A 20,533-nucleotide genomic window follows, 5' to 3' on the forward strand; every position below is an offset into this window, starting at 1 on the left:
TTTTCAGAGGTATATGGAGGGGTATTTTGACAAAAAATATTTTGTATTATTATTATTAGGGGGGGGGTGGAAATTGGGGTGGGGCAGCTAACTTCCTTGATTTCACAACATTTGCTTTGTAAAAAAAATGAGTCAGAATTTATTTTCTGCAATTCTACACATTTTGTATAGAAAATGTGCAATTCATGTCATGCTATTCTTCATATTGTTCCATGAGGCTGAGAGAACATTTTGTTTTAAAGTAACTGTCCAGTGAAAATCTCACTTTTAAAAGTTCATATTCTGTTAACTCATCCAAATAATGTTGTTGACTCATCCTATACTGGTATTTGTGGCCAAAGCATAAATTTAAGAAAAAAACAACAAAACAATCACCTCAAACTTGTATCTCGAACAGACCATTTAAAAAATGCTTGATATTTCCTCATAGATGATGTCATCCTCCTGAGGAGGATGAGCTGGCCAATCAGTGTTCTACTCGCATTAATATTTTTTATGACCGGTATATACCCACACCATTCTGATGTTGGGGTACGCCCACACCATTCCAACACAGAAAAGCTGCTTTTTAACATAATTAAGGAAAACTATTTCACTCATATTGTAATTAATTATCGGTCATATTTAATAGAAATCTGGAAACACTCGACACTTAATACATTTTTTGATATTTTTCACCCCTTTTTCATGATATCCAATTTGTAGTTACAGTCTTGTCCCCTCGCTGCAACTCCTGTATGGACTCGGGAGAGGTGAAGGTTGAGAGCCATGTGTCCTCCGAAACACAATCCTGCCAAGCCCCACTGCTTCTTGACACCCTGCTCGCTTAACCTGGAAGCCAGCCGCACCAATGTCTCGGACGAAACACCTTACAACTGGCGACCATGTCAGCGTGCATGTGTTGCTAGAGCACGATGGGACAAGGACATCCAGGGCTGTCCAAACCCTCCCCTAACCCGGACGATGCTGGGCCAATTGTGCGCCACCTCATGGGTCTCCTCACCAGAATGAGACATCGATGAACCACCAAAGGCACACCCCATTTTTGTATGAAAATTGAGAAAGAGGATAAGTTGGACCCTTTTCTGTGCCCAATGTCGACCGTTAAAGCTCATTTCCTGCAATTCTACACATTTTGCCATTGCTTATGATGTGTTCATATGCTATCTGGGGGGGGGCATATTTTTAAAGAAAGTATTGAGGGGGATGAATCGACCTGTTCTGAATATATCCTCCGTGGCAATTTCGCCTATGCGAGTACCTGTGCTTTTACAGATGCTTTGTGAAGGTGAAGAAGCATTTCTGTCCAAATACTGTGGTCTTAACATAATTGTTAACAGAACAGCCCACTCCTGTACTCCATGTTCACCCATGACTGCATGGCCACGCACGCCTTCAACTCAATCATCAAGTTTGCAGACCATACAACAGTAGTAGGCCTCATTAACAACAAAGACGAGACAGCCTACAGGGGGAGGTGAGAGCCAGGAAAATAACCTCTCACCCAACGTCAACAAAACAAAGGAGCTTATCAGGGACTTCAGGAAATGTACATAACAATAACAAGGCTATATACAGGGGGTACCGGTACCGAGTCAATATGCGGGGGTACAGGTTAATCGAGGTCATTTGTAAAGTGACTATGCATAGATAATAAACAGCGAGTAGCAGCAGTGTAAAAACAAAAGGAGGGGGGTTCAATGTATATAGTCTGGGTGGCCATTTGATTAGTGTAGTTGTTCAGCAGTCTTAAAGCTTGGGGGTAGAAGCTGTTAAGGAGTCTTTTGGTCCTAGACTTGGCGCTCCAGTACTGCCTGCCGTGCAGTAGCAGAGAGAAAAGTCTATGACTGAGCTGACTGGAGTCTTTGACACTTTTTTTGGGCCTTCCTCTGACACCAACTTATAGAGGTCCTGGATGTCAGGAAGCTTGGCCCCAGTGATGTATTGGGCCATATGCACTACCATCTGTAGCGCCGCCATACCAGGCAGTAATACAACCGGTCAGGATGATCTCGATGTTGCAGCTGTAGAACTTCTTGAGGATCTGGGGACCCATGGCAAATCTTTTCAGTCTCCTCAGGGGAAAAAGGTGTTGTTGTGCCCTCTTCACAACTGGCTTGGTGTGTTCGGACCATGATCATTTGTTGGTGATGTGGACGACAAGGAACATAAAACTCTGTAAACAGTTTACTGATAACATTCACTTACGGTAGTAACACAATTGAGAGAGTCCACAGAATTGAAAAGTAATGAATTCAACAACCATGTCTCTGTCACTAACAAATACAGTCATGGGTGCTAACTTTACAAGTCACTTTAAAAGGCAATTAGATTGGGGGCTTGGCTTCCTGGGGGCGTGGCTTTCAACTAGTTATTTTTGGCCACCCGTGAGTGGAAGTGATGTAGCAGTTTATGGTTGTGTTAATTAAATACTGAGTATGTCTGCTGCTAATTATGATGCCTTTGTAAATGCTTTCATAAAAACAAATTTGCAAACGGCAAACTAAATATTGTTGTGTTGTCCTTATTCCAACACTGAAATACAGACCTTGGGGTGTAATAATAAAAAATACTATATGAGATGTTATTGCACAACACTGAAAGTGTTAATTCCCTAACACTGAATAAAGTGTAACAGTATCAGCACTAAGCACAGTGTTATTAAACACTTAAAAGTGTGGACCTGATTTAACACTGGAGAATTTGCTGTGCACAGACACACACAGACCAGAGGGGCCAAAGATAGCACAGTAGCTACCCACTCGTGAATTACATATACAGTACACAGAGACAAGACAGCCAAAATGTCTCCCTAGTGACTTACCCACACACAAAGAAAAACATAGGGTAAAATGGCTCCCCTGTGAGTTACTCAAAATGTCAAATGAGCCCAAATAAATCCCTTATAAACACATACAAACAGAGCCGACATGGCCCTCTTGTGAATAATGCAATACAGACTAAGGAGGTATTATAAACTGGGTGGTTCAAGCCCTGGATGGTGATTGGCTGACAGCCGTGGTATATCAGACCGTATACCACGGGTATGAAAAAACATGTATATTTACTGCTCTAATTACTTTTGTAACCAGTTTATAACAGCAATAAGGCACCTCAGGGTTTGTGGTTTATGGCCAATATACCACGGCTAAGTGCTGTATCCATGTACTCTGCGTTGCGTCATGCATAAGAACATGCCATAATATATTGGCCATATACCACACCTCCTCGGGACCATGGCTAGTGCTTATAGCAGAGCTCCACTGTACCTTGTGTATCTTCATATTCTTTGGAGTCTGGGGAGAGGTTGTTCAGGTAATCTGGAGGATGAGGAAAACAAACAGCAGCAATTGAGAAAAGATATATTGATGGCCATTGATTGAACCACAGTAAGATGAGACAGAATGAGATAATTTTCATCATATACAATTTTTATGTATAAATGTTTTGATATACAGTACCGGTCAAAAGTTTGGACACACCTACTCATTCAAGGGTTTTTCTTATTTTTTTATATTTTCTTCATTGCAGAATTTTAGTGAAGACATCAAAACTATGAAATAACACATATGGAATCATGTAGTAACCAATAAAAGTGTTAAACAAATTAAAATACATTTTATATTTGAGATTCTTCAAAGCAGCCACCCTTTGCCTTGATGACAGCTTTGCACACTCTTGGCATTATTTTATCCAGCTTCACCTGGAATGCTTTTCCAACAATCTTGAAGGAGTTCCCACATATGCTGAGCACTTGTTGGCTGCTTTTTCTTCACTCTGCGATCCAACTCATCCCAATTGGGTTGAGGTCGGGTGATTATGGAGGCCAGGTCATCTGATGCAGTACTCCATCACTATCCTTCTTGGTCACATAGCCTTTACACAGTCTGGAGGTGTGTTTTGGGTCATTGTCCTGTTGAAAAATAAATGAGTCTCACTAAGCTCAAACCAGATGGGATGGCGTATCGCTGCAGAATGCTGTGGTGCCATGCTGGTTAAGTGTGCCTTGAATTCTAAATAAATCACAGTGTCACCAGCAAAGCACCCCCACACCATCACACCTCCTCCACCATGCTTCACAGTGGGAGCCACACATGCAGAGATCATCCGTTAACCTACTCTGTGTCTCACAAAGACACGGCGGTTGGAACCAAAAATCTCAAATTTAGCCTCATCAGACCAAAGGACAGATTTTCAACAGTCTCATGTCCATTGCTCATGTTTCTTGGCACAAGCAAGTATCTTCTCCTTATTGGTGTCCTTTAGACCATGAAGGCCTGATTCATGCAGTCTCCTCTAAACAGTTGATGTTGAGATGTGTCTGTTACTTTAACTCTGGGAAGCATTTATTTGGGCTGCAATCTGAGGTGCAGTTAACTCTAATGACCTTATCCTCTGCAGCAGAGGTAACTCTGGGTCTTCCTTTCCTTTGGCGGTCCTCCTGAGAGCCAGTTTCATCATAGCGCTTGATGGTTTTTGCGAATGCACTTGAAGAAACTTGAAAAGTTCTTGAAATTTTCTGGATTGACTGAACTTCACAGTAATGATGGACTGTAATTTCTCTTTGCATATTTAATCTCAATTATAACATTTACTTTTGATTTGTTTAACACTTTTTTGGTTACTACATAATTCCATATGTGTTATTTTATAGTTTTGATACTTTCACTATTATTCTACAATGTAGAAAATAGTAAAAATAAAGAAAAACCCTGGAATGAGTAGGTGTGTCCAAACTTTTGACTGGTACAGTACATAATCAAAAATGATTCACACGCGCACACACACACTTACCATTGAGGAGCATGCAGTATTGAGCCACCCGTACGATGACCTGCAGAAGCTGGTGTTTGAGAGAGACATTGTCTCCTGCCGGACTCTGCTGCTGGGAAAAACAGACAGACATGTTACTGATAGCCTACACATAACACAAAGCTATTTCCTATATCCATATCTTTCCAAAAATTCTTCACTGTTACAGTAAGAGAAAGGTTGACCAAATGTTGAGCTTTTGCGCCGACAGATAAGTAGGCAGACAGAGAACATTTTTAAAAAAGTGAGTGGGTGGGAGGGGGATAGACCTGTGTAAATTGCACTCCACACTCTTAAAAGTAAAGGTGCCTGGAAGAACCTTTTGGGTTGCCATACCGGCGGAACCTTTCCATTTTAAAAAGGTCCCTTGTACAACCCCTCTGAAAAGAATGCTCGAGGAAACACTGTGTAAACGTTCAAACCTTTCTGTGGTGGGAGGTGTTCAATGTTGAACCTTTTTACAGGCATGAACAGTCAAAATCATGAAATGTAATGATATTTGGATGAAACCAGATGAAAGTATGATGACCAAAGTATGAAAAATGACTGACTGTTGCTTCTACATAATGTTTCTGGTCCCCTTCCGCATGTCAAACACGTGGATTCAGGAGGCGGGATTGTTAAGGGGATAGGGTGACGTAACCCTAACTCAAAAATGTGAATACACCAATGGTAACATGATATTCTCTTACCCAATTCAAATAAGTACCACCTTGTAACCAACATCAGTGAAGGCATGTTTGCAGAGGGGTGGGGCTTATATAGCTAGATCGCTACTCTACTGGTCCCAAAATATTTCTGTAGGGTGTCAGAAAATATGATTAAAAGTTTACCCTATTCATATATGGCAAAGATACATATATTTCTCCTTTCATCTGTGTTTGGTGTTAGCTAGTTACAGGCTAGCTAAATCTCCAGCCAGCATGGAACAAAAGGGGAGGAGGGTCATTCAAAACTCTGACGCAGTTGTCATGTCAACACAACCGTCAGTGATGTGAACCACATCCGAAGACACATACCAAACAGGAGATATATATATATATTTTAAAAAATACATAATTGATGAAATTTCAATGTTCTTTGAGTTGCTTTGTGTATTGCCAAACTTGCTTGAGACTATTTTACTGCAACACTGCATCCAAGTTTATTGACATAGGCATCTCAAAGTGCTGTCAGTCAAGGGGAGCTCATGAATAAAAGCTCCCCGCTCACTAAGCCTGTCTTCTCAAACTTCCTGGCACTTAGCAATGAGAGAAAAAGTACTTTTCACAAAAACATAATGGGTGATATTTTAGTCAGTCAAAAGGCTATTTACAGTTGAAGTCGGAATTTTACATACACCTTAGCCAAATACATTTAAACTCAGTTTTTCACAATTCCTGACATTTAATCGTAGTAGAAATTCCCTGTCTTAGGTCAGTTAGGATCACCACTTTACTTTAAGAATGTGAAATGTCAGAATAATAGTAGAGAGAATTATTTATTTCAGCTTTTATTTCTGTCATCACATTCCCAGTGGGTCAGGAGATAACATACACTCAATTAGTATTTGGTAGCATTGCCTTTAAATTGTTTAACTTGGGTCAAACGTTTTGGGTAGCCTTCCACAAGCTTCCGACAATATGTTGGGTGAAGTTTGGCCCATTCCTCCTGACAGAGCTGGAGTAACTGAGTCAGGTCTGTAGGCCTCCTTGCTCGCACATGCTTTTTCAGTTCTGTGCAAATGTTTTATAGGATGAGGTCAGGGCTTTGTGATGGCCACTCTAATACCTTGACTTTGTTGTCCTTAAGCCATTTTCCACAACATTGTCCATTTGGAAGACCCATTTGTGACCAAGCTTTAACTTCCTGACTGATGTCTTGAGATGTTGCTTCAACATATCCACATAATTCTCCTCCCTCATGATGCCATCTATTTTGTGAAGTGCACCAGTTCCTCCTGCAGCAAAGCACCCCCACAACATGATGCTGCCACCCCCGTGCTTCACGGTTGGGATGGTGTTCTTTGGCTTGCAAGCCTCCCCCTTTTTCCTCCAAACATAACGTTTGTCATTATGGCCAACAGTTCTATTTTTGTTTCATCAAACCAGAGGATATTTCTCAAAAAAGTACAATCTTTGTCCCCATGTGCAGTTGCAAACCGTAATCTGGCTTTTTTATGGCGGTTTTGGAGCAGTGGCTTCTTCCTTGCTGAGTGGCCTTTCAGGTTATGTCGATATAGGATTTGTTTTACTGTGTATATAGATACTTTGTACCTGTTTCCTCCAGGATCTTCACATGGTCCTTTGCTGTTGTTCTGGTATTCACCTCTTGGAGACAGAATGCGTCTCCTTGCTGAGCGGTATGACGGCTGCGTGGTCCCATGGTGTTTATACGTGCGCACTATTGCTTGTACAGATGAACGCAGTACCTTCAGGCATTTGGAAATTGCCCCCAAGGATGAACCAGTCTTGTGGGGGTCTACAATATTTTTTTCCTGAGGTCTTTGCTGATTTCTTGTGATTTTCCCATGATGTCAAGCAAAGAGGCACTGAGTTTGAAAGTAGACCTTGAAATACATCCACAGATACACCTCCAATTGACTCAAATTAGGTCAATTAGCCTATAAGAAGCTTCTACAGCCATGACATCAATTTTTTGAATTTTCCAAGCTGTTTAAAGGCACAGTCAACTTAGTGTATGTAAACGTCCGACCCACTGGAATTGTGATACAGTGAATTATAAGTGAAATAATCTGTCTGTAAACAATTGTTGGAAAAATGACTTGTGTCATGCACAAAGTAGATGTCCTAACCGGCTTGCCAAAACTATAGTTTGTTTACAAGAAATGTGTGGAGTGGTTGAAAAACGAGTTTTAATGACTCCAACATAAGTGTATGTAAACTTCCAACTTCAACTGTTCGGGACCATTTAATAATATATTGTAGAGGTGGCAGCCTATCAGACGGGAGGTGTGGCAGAGTTATTTTTGGTCATTCCTGTTTATCATGTTCAGTTGGTACACTGCAAATTAAAATGTTCCTTGAATATTTATGCATTTATAAACATTCTCATATAATATTGACATTGCTGCGTACATACAGTAATAAAGTGTTAACTGATCCAACTTTGGGATTTGATTAGGCTCTTTAAGAACTCATACGCCTCTGATACCTTCATTGAAGATACTAGCAATGGTTCCTTGAGGAACTCTAGGGATTCCTTGATGATCTCCAGGTTTCCTCAAGTCACCACTAATTCTAAGAGTTTCAGAAGAATTACAAGTCACTTATGTGACGAGCCAGGGCCAATATCTCAACATAGTGCTGATCAGCACTTATAGTCCCTAAGGTGCCCTCCAGAAACATCCCTATACACTTGCACTTTTACACACACAAACGAGCATGTACACACACATACACACACACATCCATGATCACACTTCCCCCCCACATACAGCATGGGTCACAAATCAATGCCAAAGTCCTGGCAGAGCAATATGTTGATTTGATAGGGGAGTTTTAAAGACTGACCATCTGCTAATTAGCTTTTCTCATCTTCTTCACCAGCAACTAGACAACAGCAATGCAACCAAAGATAAACACCCTACTGTACAGTAACATAGACCATATCAGCTCTCTCTCTCTCTCTCTCTCTCTCTCTCTGTCTCTCTGTATACTGGGAGTTTTGGAGTTTGAGTGTTTGGTGTGGAGGGCTCTGTCCTAACTATCTTTCTTGATTCTGTCCTTGGTCTTTTCTTTCAATTTTATTTTCTATAGTGGAGGGCTAATGCAGGATTTGTTTTAGCGGTATCCACAGTCTTTTTCAAAGTTAGGGTGGACGAGGACAGAGTTGGTTTCCTGAGGTTTGAAAGGTGTGGTGTGCGCGATGGCTTCTCACCCGGGCGTGTCGATACGGCATGGATTCAGGTGTGTTCCTGAGAATGAAGCTAAAGTGCAGGAGGTTCTGCTTGCAGTTGGTGAACAGGTAGGAGCTGATTTTATACATTCCGCTTCTAGAATGAACAAAGCTGTGGTTGTGTTCATGAAAAGAGCACATTTGGTTGGTAGGCTAATTACTAGTGGAATATTTGTAAGGGGTGTGTTGGTGCCAATTTGACCTCTTTCTACCCCTTCGACAAGGGTGGTAGTTGCAAATTTGCCTCAGTTTATTAAGGATGATCAAATCAGGAAAGAGCTGAGTCATTTCAGTAAGTTTGCTAGCGGTTTTCGTGTCGGCAGGTTTTCAGGCAGATGCCGTTAAGCACATGGTTAGCGTTCCGGAGGCAAGTGTTTATGTTTCTGAATAACAATGAGCAACAGCTAAATGTGCATTTTAAAGTGAGGCATGGGGTGTGGCTCTACGCAGGGTTTGCTAGCACAGATAGTCTACGGCAGTGGTCACCAAACTACGGCCCGTCAGCACATTTGGCCCGGCCCTCTGAACAATACCAGAGACGCTATCGATTTTTTTTCCTATTTGGCCTCCAGAAAAAAAATCCTAGGCCCGGCCCTGTCAAAGAGAGAACGGAATAATGGCGAAAAGGTTAGGTAAGAGAAAAATGGATTCAGAATGCGATTATTTTTTTGTTCAATGCAAAGAAAAGGCTGTTTGTCTCATCTGTCAAGAGACGGTGGCAGTATTCAAAGAATACAATCTTCGCCGACACTATGAATCCCGTCACAAAGACAAGTGCGATAGCTTGCAAGGCCAAATACGAGCAGACAAACTCTCAAAGCTAAAAAGTGGACTACTATCTAATATATAATATAATAATAATAATAATATATACCATTTAGCAGACGCTTTTATCCAAAGCGACTTACAGTCATGTGTGCATACATTCTACGTATGGGTGGTCCCGGGGATCGAACCCACTACCCTGGCGTTACAAGCGCCATGCTCTACCAACTGAGCTACAGCAGAATACATTTGTACGCCAAGCTCAGCTGAACCAGGCATCCGTTCGGGCCAGCTTTCGGGTTGCTAAACTGATAGCAAGAAGCGGTAAGCCTTTCACTGACGGAGAGTTTGTTAAGAAATGTATGGATGCTGTCGCGGAGGAGGTGTGTCCCGAGAAGAAAGATGCATTTAATGCCGTAAGCCTGTCGGCGAGTACAATCACCAGACGCGTTGAAGAAATCGGGAGTAATGTATATGCCCAGCTGCAGCAGAAGACGAAAGAATTTGACTTTTTTTCATTAGCACTGGATGAGAGCACGGACGTGCAAGAAACAGCGCAACTGCTCATTTTTATTCGTGGAGTTAGCGCAAACTTTGAGATATGGGAGGAGCTGGCAGCCCTCCAAAGTCTCAAAGGGACTACAACGGGAGAGGATATTTTTGACAAAGTGTGCCAAACCATGGAGAAGTTGGACCTGGACTGGTCAAAGCTAGCTAGCATCACGACTGACGGGGCTCCTAGCATGGTGGGCGAAACTCGCGGTCTAATAGGACGCATGAACCGGGAGTTGGAAAAAAGGGGTCTCACCGCCCCGCTACGAGTCCACTGCCTAATTCACCAGCAAGCACTGTGCTGCAAAGTGTTGACGTGGGATTCTGTAATGAAGGTTGTGGTGTCGTGCATAAACTTTATCAGAGCAAAGGGACTTAAACACAGGCAGTTCCAAGAATTCCTGTCTGAACTGGAGTCTACGCACGGAGATGTGCTGTACTACACAGAGGTCCGATGGCTGAGCCGGGGCAGAGTTTTGAGGCATTTTTACGAGCTGCTACCCGAAATTAACGCATTTCTTCATTTAAAAGACAAAACGGTCCCAGAGCTGATCGACCCAGAATGGAAATGGCACCTCGCATTTTTAACAGACGTGACAGAAATACTTAACAGCCTTAACTTGCAGCTACAAGGCGAGGGGAAACTCATTTGAGACATGTATTCACACATAAAAGCATTTGAGGTGAAATTAGCGCTGCTTTTGGAACAAGTGAAAAAGCGCAACTTCGTCCATCTTCCTGCTACCCAAAACCTGTCGACAGAGAACCCAGCGGTCCCGTTCCCAGCTGAAAAGTGCGTGGAAGCACTGGAAATGCTGAAGGCGGAGTTCGGTGTGCGATTCAGTGAACTACATGTTCATGCAAAAGAAATCCGTCTTTTTCAGAACCCCTTTGTTGCCGACATTGATGAAGCCCAGCCTTCATATCAGTTTGAGTTGGCTGAGTTACAGAACTGTGATGTTCTGAAAGACGCATTCAAGCCCAACAGTCTCATTGACTTCTATGCCGCCCTCCCAAACGACACATATCCAAACATCAAAAAACACGCAATGAAAATGTCCACAGTTTTTGGCAGCACGTATATCTGCGAGAAAACCTTTTCTCGCATGAAACTGCTGAAAACCCCGATGAGATCAAGATTGACAGATGAACATTTGCATCAGTGCTTGAGACTGGCTGTAACTAGAATGGAACCTGATATTCAACTTCTCACCAGCCAGATTCAGGCCCACAGTTCACACTGATGAACATACATAGGTAAGCTCACTTTTCTGACTTGAATGAGTCATTCTGAGCATAAACAAATATAATCATAATAAAATCTACTGGGATAAAATCCATCTTTACAACCATACTGGTAGTGAAATGTATTGTGCTGTGTAGGTGCTGTATCACTTAGTTCAGTTTCTCAACCTGCTTCTTTTGTGGTTTTCACAGGGAAGTTGATGAGAGAGAGCTGCAAACAGCGGTGTCTACAAACCTACTGGAACCTACAAAAGGATTATAAGGAAGGAACACAAGAACTTTAAGAGACTGCTCATATGTGTCAGAGAGATTCTGCTCTGACAACTGAGCTGAACTTTTATCTGTTAAGATTGTGCATGGCACGACAGAAAGTTAATGTTCCATGGCTTTTTTTTCTATGAAGAACCCAGAGAGAGTTATTTAGTTATTATTTATTTCCTGTTTTTTCTGTGAAGAACTCAGAGAGGGTTATTTAGTTATTATTTATTTCATTAATAGTGTTATTATTTGTTTCCTGACTTTTTTTCTGTAAAGAACCTGGAAAGGGTTATTTGGTTATGTGTGGCTTTCTGGAAAACAATACATTTTTTAAGCTCCCCTACGATCGTCACACTTTTTCTGTTACAAACTGACACCGGCCCCCCATCAGAGAAGGGAAAAGTTATGTGGCACTCACAGGAAAAAGTTTGGGGACCCCTGGTCTACGGTGTTTTGAGTGTGGGTATTTGGGGCATAAGAGCTTTGCGTGCCCACATAAAGGCCATATAAAAGGTGAGGGCTCAAGCGCCAGTGGGGGAAATCGAGGTCAACGTGCAGGGGGCAATGAGATGCGGACAGCAGAGGCTGGGCCTAGTCATGCCAGGGATGGTGGTGTAGATGAAGCTGGGCCTAGACAGGCTAGAGATGGTGGGGTAGCTGAGGCTGGGTCTAGCCATGCTATGGAGGGGTGTGTAGATGAGGCTGGGTCTAGTCAGGTTATGGAGGGTTGTGTAGATGAGGCTGGGTCTAGTCAGGTTATGGATGATGGTGTAGTGGAGGCTGGGTCTAGTCATGCTATGGAGGGTTGTGTAGATGAGGCTGGGTCTAGTCAGGTTATTGATGGTGGATGAGGAGAGAATAGTGGGGAAGTGTAAGAGACTAGGGGGGAGGCGGAGGGTGGTGTAGATGAGGCTGGGTCTATTCAGGTTATGCTAGTGGATGAGGAGAGTACAGTGGGGAAGTGTAAGAGACTAGGGGGGAGGAGGAGGGTGGTGTAGATGAGGCTGGGTCTAGTCAGGTTATGTTAGTGGATGAGTAGAGTACAGTGGGGAAGTGTAAGAGACTAGGGGGGAGGAGGAGGGTGGTGTAGATGAGGCTGGGTCTAGTCAGGTTATGCTAGTGGATGAGGAGAGTATAGTGGGGAAGTGTAAGAGACTAGGGGAGAGGAGGAGGGTGGTGTAGATGAGGCTGGGTCTAGTCAGGTTATGCTAGTGGATGAGGAGGGTATAGTGGGGAAGTGTAATAGACTAGGGGGGAGGAGGAGGGTGGTGTAGATGAGGCTGGGTCTAGTCAGGTTATGCTAGTGGATGAGGAGGGTATAGTGGGGAAGTGTAATAGACTAGGGGGGAGGAGGAGGGTGGTGTAGATGAGGCTGGGTCTAGTCAGGTTATGTTAGTGGATGAGGAGAGTACAGTGGGGAAGTGTAAGAGACTAGGGGGGAGGAGGAGGGTGGTGTAGATGAGGCTGGGTCTAGTCAGGTTATTGATGGTGGATGAGGAGAGAATAGTGGGGAAGTGTAAGAGACTAGGGGGGAGGCGGAGGGTGGTGTAGATGAGGCTGGGTCTATTCAGGTTATGCTAGTGGATGAGGAGAGTACAGTGGGGAAGTGTAAGAGACTAGGGAGGAGGAGGAGGGTGTCAAGCGGAAAAGGAAAAAGGAAGTGGTCTAAGGCACCATGGAACCTTTGCCTGGTGCTGGGGGGTAGGCCCTGACCAGAGAAGAAGGGCAGGTGGTCAGGATGGGAGATGGAGATGAGGAGGAAAGTGAGTCTGAGGAAGAGGATGATGAGGAGTTATTTTTTTCAGACTCCTCTTCAATGGGTCCGGAGCTGACAGCAAGTCAAGCAGAAGGGTCAAAGTTCACATTGAAGGAACTGACAAGGTTCCTGAATGAGACCAAGGGGAAAAAAGTTCATATTGAGGCTTTTTTTCAGATCCGAGAAAGTTTGTAAGATCAGCACAAGATCACCCAGGAAATGATTTAGGTTGAGTAAGTGGGTCACAACAGTGCATAAGGGTCTACCTTCAGACACTGTTTAGATGTATAGTTTCTTTCTGGCACGGGGGCTTTTTGAGCTTTGCTATTGGTCTCTTTCTTTGCTGGCATTTCTCCCACTTATTATGGAGACTCTTCGGGTAGGCTCGCTTAATATAAATGGCGCCAGAGATGCGGGAAAGAGGAGTGTGTTGGGTATATATTTAAAACAAAAATAAGTACAGGTTGTTTCTGCAGGAGACGCGTGTGTTGAATAAAGTCAATTAGGGGCTCTAGTGGAAAGGGACAAGTGTGGTGCAAATTTTAGTGCAGGGGTGGCAGTCCTTTTTGTACCGTGTCTGTCTGTAAACATTTGCTCCTCAAAGGTGGTGTGTAGGGGGTAGGCTGCTTGTTGAAAAAGCAGAAATTAACAACATGGGTTTTGTCTTTATAAATGTGTATGAGCCTAACACAGGGAGAGAGAGGGGGGTTCTATTTGGGTGTCTTAGACAGGAACTCTCACAGTTAGCACCTGAGGAGACGCTGGTGGTCGGCGGGGACTGAAAACTGTACAATGGATTTTACGAAAGACAGAAATGGGGAAGAGCCTCATTCAGTGTCAGTGGGGGTGTTAACTTCTTATTGCTGCAGGGGCAGTATGGAGTATCATGGATGAAAGGTGTCCAGAGGTGCCCAGAGTCAACGGCCTGCTCCTCAGTCTCAGTTGCTAATATATGCATAGTATTATTAGTATTGGATAGAACGCACTGTGAAGTTTCTAAAACTGTATAACAGAACTCATATGGCAGGCAAAAATCTGAGAAGAAATCCAAACAGGAAGTGGAAAATCTGAGGTTGGTCGATTTTCAACCCAGCCCCTATTGAATACACAGTGGGATATGGATAAAGTTGCACTTTCTAGGGCTTCCACTAGATGTCAACCGTCTTTAGAAACTTGAATGAGGCTTCTACTGTGTTGTGGAGCCGGATGGGAGCTCTTTGAGAGCCTGGTCCTGGTCATGCGCATTTCACATGATAGCGACCTGCGTAGGAATTCTCCGGTTGGAACTTTATTGAAGATTTATGATAACAACACCCTAAAGATTGATTATATACAAATGATATATTATATATACGATTATTATATATAAAAATGTGCTTTTCTTTCAAAAACAAGGACATTTCTAAGTGACCCCAAACTTTTGAATGGTAGTGTATATTGTATGCTCAACAAATTAGGAAATTATATTATTTTATGCTAACACAATTGCTCAGAGAAAGAGATTTGTTTAACAAGTAATACTTTTTTTCTCAAAAATGAATGGTAAATAATGTATTGTGTCATTTTGGAGTCACCTTTATTGTAAATATAAATAAAAACACTTCTACATTAATGTGGATGCTACCATGATTATGGATAATCCTGGTTGAATAGTGAATAATGATGAGTGAGAAAGTTACAGAGGGTCAAAACATGCGACCCTTCCTTGTTATTGGTGATGTTGAGAGGTTAGCATGTCTTGGGGGTATGATCTTGAGTTTCAATTATTTATTTTATACAGTAATTATTGCTAATCTTTATCAAGGGTGTCAATCATTTCAAACCCCACTGTACATACGGCCAGACTTGGAGAAACACACTCTTGTCATCTATTATCTTATTCAACACAATCTATCTGCTATAAACAGTTTTGACTTGACTTTGACATCTGACCTCATATTGGCGGACGATTGCTGAGAAGGCGGGCGAGGTCCGGCAGCTTTCGTCCAGCAGGCTCATGCTGCGGTCGTAGTGACCGATGTAAGTCGTAAAGACCACAAACTCTGACTTCCTGGATAGGATGACATCCGCAATCCTCTGGCTCTCCTCCCTGAAGGAAGAGAAAGAATGGGATGAAGACAAAAAACAGGGAGCGAAATGATGGAGTGCACACTAGAAACTGGGCTCAGTATGCAGCAGACACATTCCTAAATTGTTAATAAATTGTTAACCAAATAGTTACCTGGACTATCTGCATTGACCCTCGTTGCCATAACTCTTTTGACTCGTCACATATGCTGCTGCTACTGTTTATTATCTATCCTGTTGCCTAGTCACTTTACCCCTACCTACATGTACAGTTTACATATCTACCTCAATTACCTTGTACCCACGCAAATCGACTCTGTACTGGTATCCTGTGTATATAGGCAAGTTATCGTCACTTGTATTTATTCCTTGTGCTAATATTTTTCTATATTTTTGTCTCTGCATTGTTGCGAAGGCCCATAGTAAGCATTTCACTGTTAGTTTACACATGTGACATACAAAATTTGATTTGTCAGCCCTTGAGTTGTGTATATGTCAGCTGAGGCTCCTCTAGTGGAGGTGGACTAAAGTAGCCAGCATACTACTTTATTAAATATAACACTAGTCACTTTAATAATGTCACTTTAATAATATTTACATATCTTACATTACTCATTTCAAATACAGTGGGCTCCAAAATTACCAATACGCCTGACTGGCAATGCACAAACAATACTTTAAAAAAAAGATATATATATAAGTATAGAGATAAACTCAAAATACCAACATGTGAGAAATGCTGTACTTTATTAATGTTTCAATGAAACCAACCAAAATCATACAATTATTTAATACAAAATAAATTGAACCAAAATCAAGGTTTCATAATTATTGGCACTCCTCATTTAGTAAGTACTGAGTGCAACCATCTGTGTGGATCCTGACGTATGTTTTGGGTCATTGTCTTGTTGGAAAGTCCACCTACGGCCAAGTCCCAGCCCTCTGGCAGAGGCAAACAGATTGTCAGCCAAAATTGCCTGATACTTGGTGGAATTCATTATGCCATCAATCTTAACCAGTGCCCCTGGACCTCTGGAATTAAAACAGCCCCAAAACATCACTGACCACCCTCCATATTTCACCGTGGGTATGAGGTGCCTCTCCTTGTATGCATCTCAGTTTCGACACCAAACATGCCGATGCTGTATCTGACCAAAACTTTCCATTTTGGTCTCATCTGACCAGAACACCTTCTTCCAATCATATTTTAAATGACGTTTGGCAAACTCCAAGCACTTGCGTCTGTGTCTTGTGGTCAGAAAGGGCTTTCTTCTGGCAACCCTTCCAAAGAGCCTGTGGTTGTGGAGGTGGCATCTGATGGTGCTTTTTGAAACCTGGTGACCCCAAGACGCCACCAAGGCCTGCAATTCTTTCACAGTGATTCTTGGGGATTTTGTTGCTTCTCTCACCATCCTCCTCCCTATCCTGGGGGGCAAAATGCATTTGTGTCCTCTAAGCCTGATGAATTTACTGTGTTAAATGAGGCCTCACCTCCTGGCTACACTAGTGACCATATCCCCCCGTGCATCCCGCAAAGGCGGAGGTGTTGCTAACATTTACGATAGCAAATTTCAATTTACAAAAAAAAAAATGACGTTTTCGTCTTTTGAGCTTCTAGTCATGAAATCTATGCAGCCTACTCAATCACTTTTTATAGCTACTGTTTACAGGCCTCCTGGGCCATATACAGCGTTTCTCACTGAGTTCCCTGAATTCCTATCAGACCTTGTAGTCATTGCAGATAATATTCTAATCTTTGGTGACTTTAATATTCACATGGAAAAGTCCACAGACCCACTCCAAAAGGCTTTTGGAGCCATCATCGACTCAGTGGGTTTTGTCCAACATGTCTCTGGACCCACTCACTCTCACAGTCATACGCTGGACCTAGTTTTGTCCCATGGAATAAATGTTGTGGATCTTAATGTTTTTCCTCATAATCCTGGACTATCAGACCACCATTTTATTACGTTTGCAATTGCAACAAATAATCTGCTCAGACCCCAACCAAGGAACATCAAAAGTCGTGCTATAAATTCACAGACAACACAAAGATTCCTTGATGCCCTTCCAGACTCCCTCTGCCTACCCAAGGACGCCAGAGGACAAAAATCCGTTAACCACCTAACTGAGGATCTCAATTTAACCTTGCGCAATACCCTAGATGCAGTTGCACCCCTAAAAACTAAAAAAATGTCTCATAAGAAACTAGCTCCATGGTACACAGAAAATACCCGAGCTCTGAAGCAAGCTTCCAGAAAATTGGAACGGAAATGGCGCCACACCAAACTGGAAGTCTTCCGACTAGCTTGGAAGGATGGTACCGTGCAGTACCGAAGAGCCCTTACTGCTGCTCGATCGTCCTATTTTTCTAACTTAATTGAGGAAAATAAGAACAATCCAAAATTCCTTTTTGATACTGTGGCAAAGCTAACTAAAAAGCAGCATTCCCCAAGAGAGGATGACTTGCACTTTAGCAGTGATAAATTCATGAACTTCTTTGAGGAAAAGATTATGATTATTAGAAAGCAAATTACGGACTCCTCTTTAAACCTGCGTATTCCTCCAAACCTCAGTTGTCCTGAGTCTGCACAACTCTGCCAGGACCTAGGATCAAGAGAGACGCTCAAGTGTTTTAGTACTATATCTCTTGACACAATGATGAAAATAATCATGGCCTCTAAACCTTCAAGCTGTATACTGGACCCTATTCCAACTAAACTACTGAAAGAGCTGCTTCCTGTGCTTGGCCCTCCTATGTTGAACATAATAAACGGCTCTCTATCCACTGGATGTGTACCAAACTCACTAAAAGTGGCAGTAATAAAGCCTCTCTTGAAAAAGCCAAACCTTGACCCAGAAAATATAAAAAACTATCGGCCTATATCGAATCTTCCATTCCTCTCAAAGATTTTAGAGAAGGCTGTTGCGCAGCAACTCACTGCCTTCCTGAAGACAAACAATGTATACGAAATGCTTCAGTCTGGTTTTAGACCCCATCATAGCACTGAGACGGCACTTGTGAAGGTGGTAAATGACATTTTGATGGCATCGGACCGAGGCTCTGCATCTGTCCTCGTGCTCCTAGACCTTAGTGCTGCTTTTGATACCATCGATCACCACATTCTTTTGGAGAGATTGGAAACCCAAATTGGTCTACACGGACATGTTCTGGCCTGGTTTAGGTCTTATCTGTCGGAAAGATATCAGTTTGTCTCTGTGAATGGTTTGTCCTCTGACAAATCAACTGTACATTTCGGTGTTCCTCAAGGTTCTGTTTTAGGACCACTATTGTTTTCACTATATATTTTACCTCTTGGGGATGTTATTCGAAAACATAATGTAAACTTTCACTGCTATGCGGATGACACACAGCTGTACATTTCAATGAAACATGGTGAAGCACCAAAATTGCCCTCGCTAGAAGCATGTGTTTCAGACATAAGGAAGTGGATGGCTGCAAACTTTCTACTATTAAACTCGGACAAAACAGAGATGCTTGTTCTAGGTCCCAAGAAACAAAGAGATCTTCTGTTGAATCTGACAATTAATCTTAATGGTTGTACAGTCGTCTCAAATAAAACTGTGAAGGACCTCGGCGTTACTCTGGACCCTGATCTCTCTTTTGAAGAACATATCAAGACCATTTCGAGGACAGCTTTTTTCCATCTACGTAACATTGCAAAAATCAGAAACTTTCTGTCCAAAAATGATGCAGAAAAATTAATCCATGCTTTTGTCACTTCTAGGTTAGACTACTGCAATGCTCTATTTTCCGGCTACCCGGATAAAGCACTAAATAAACTTCAGTTAGTGCTAAATACGGCTGCTAGAATCCTGACTAGAACCAAAAAATTTGATCATATTACTCCAGTGCTAGCCTCTCTACACTGGCTTCCTGTCAAAGCAAGGGCTGATTTCAAGGTTTTACTGCTAACCTACAAAGCATTACATGGGCTTGCTCCTACCTACCTCTCTGATTTGGTCCTGCCGTACATACCTACACGTATGCTACGGTCACAAGACGCAGGCCTCCTAATTGTCCCTAGAATTTCTAAGCAAACAGCTGGAGGCAGGGCTTTCTCCTATAGAGCTCCATTTTTATGGAATGGTCTGCCTACCCATGTAAGAGACGCAAACTCGGTCTCAACCTTTAAGTCTTTACTGAAGACTCATCTCTTCAGTGGGTCATATGATTGAGTGTAGTCTGGCCCAGGAGTGGGAAGGTGAACGGAAAGGCTCTGGAGCAACGAACCGCCCTTGCTGTCTCTGCCTGGCCGGTTCCCCTTTTTCCACTGGGATTCTCTGCCTCTAACCCTGTTACGGGGCTGAGTCACTGGCTTGCTGGGGCTCTCTCGTGCCGTCCCTGGGGGGATGCGTCACCTGGGTGGGTTGATTCACTGTTGTGGTCGGCCTGTCTGGGTTCCCCCCACCCCTTGGGTTGTACCGTGTCTGAGATCTTTGTGGGCTATACTCGGCCTTGTCTCAGGATGGTAAGTTGGTGGTTGAAGATTTCCCTCTAGTGGTGTGGGGGCTGTGCTTTGGCAAAGTGGGTGGGGTTATATCCTTCCTGTTTGGCCCTGTCCGGGGTGTCCTCGGATGGGGCCACAGTGTCTCCTGACCCCTCCTGTCTCAGCCTCCAGTATTTATGCTGCAGTAGTTTATGTGTCGGGGGCTAGGGTCAGTTTGTTTATCTGGAGTACTTCTCCTGTCCTATTCGGTGTCCTGTGTAAATCTAAGTGTGCGTTCTCTAATTCTCTCCTTCTCTCTTTCTTTCTCTCTCTCGGAGGACCTGAGCCCTAGAACCATGCCCCAGGACTACCTGACATGATGACTCCTTGCTGTCCCCAGTCCACCTGGCCATGCTGCTGCTCCAGTTTCAACTGGCCTGGGCCCTAGGACCATGTCCCAGGACTACCTGACATGAGGACTCCTTGCTGTCCCCAGTCCACCTGGCCATGCTCCTGCTCCAGTTTCAACTGTTCTGCCTTACTATTATTCAACCATGCTGGTCATTTATGAACATTTGAACATCTTGGCCACGTTCTGTTATAATCTCCACCTGGCACAGCCAGAAGAGGACTGGCCACCCCACATATGCTCTCTCTAATTCTCTCTTTCTTTCTCTCTCTCGGAGGACCTGAGCCCTAGGACCGTGCCCCAGGACTACCTGACATGATG

General features: G+C 43.1%; 1 protein-coding gene across 3 annotated transcripts in view; it reads right to left on the minus strand.

Moving 5' to 3' along the window:
• Window positions 1-20,533, minus strand: part of LOC124003667 (FYVE, RhoGEF and PH domain-containing protein 5-like) — a 75,970-nt gene that overhangs the window by 20,396 nt on the left and 35,041 nt on the right. For 2 of the 3 annotated variants that reach the window (XM_046312168.1, XM_046312166.1), the window contains exons 7-9: window positions 15,218-15,374; window positions 4,795-4,885; window positions 3,270-3,320 (exon numbers count right to left, since the gene is read on the minus strand). In XM_046312168.1, coding sequence (XP_046168124.1) covers window positions 3,270-3,320; window positions 4,795-4,885; window positions 15,218-15,374 — 299 coding nt within the window. The remainder of the gene's footprint in view (window positions 1-3,269; window positions 3,321-4,794; window positions 4,886-15,217; window positions 15,375-20,533) is intronic. The other variant, XM_046312167.1, reaches the window with a different exon arrangement.

Source organism: Oncorhynchus gorbuscha, linkage group LG18 (genome assembly GCF_021184085.1).
Source record: "Oncorhynchus gorbuscha isolate QuinsamMale2020 ecotype Even-year linkage group LG18, OgorEven_v1.0, whole genome shotgun sequence".
In the NCBI taxonomy this organism is placed as follows: domain Eukaryota; kingdom Metazoa; phylum Chordata; class Actinopteri; order Salmoniformes; family Salmonidae; genus Oncorhynchus; species Oncorhynchus gorbuscha.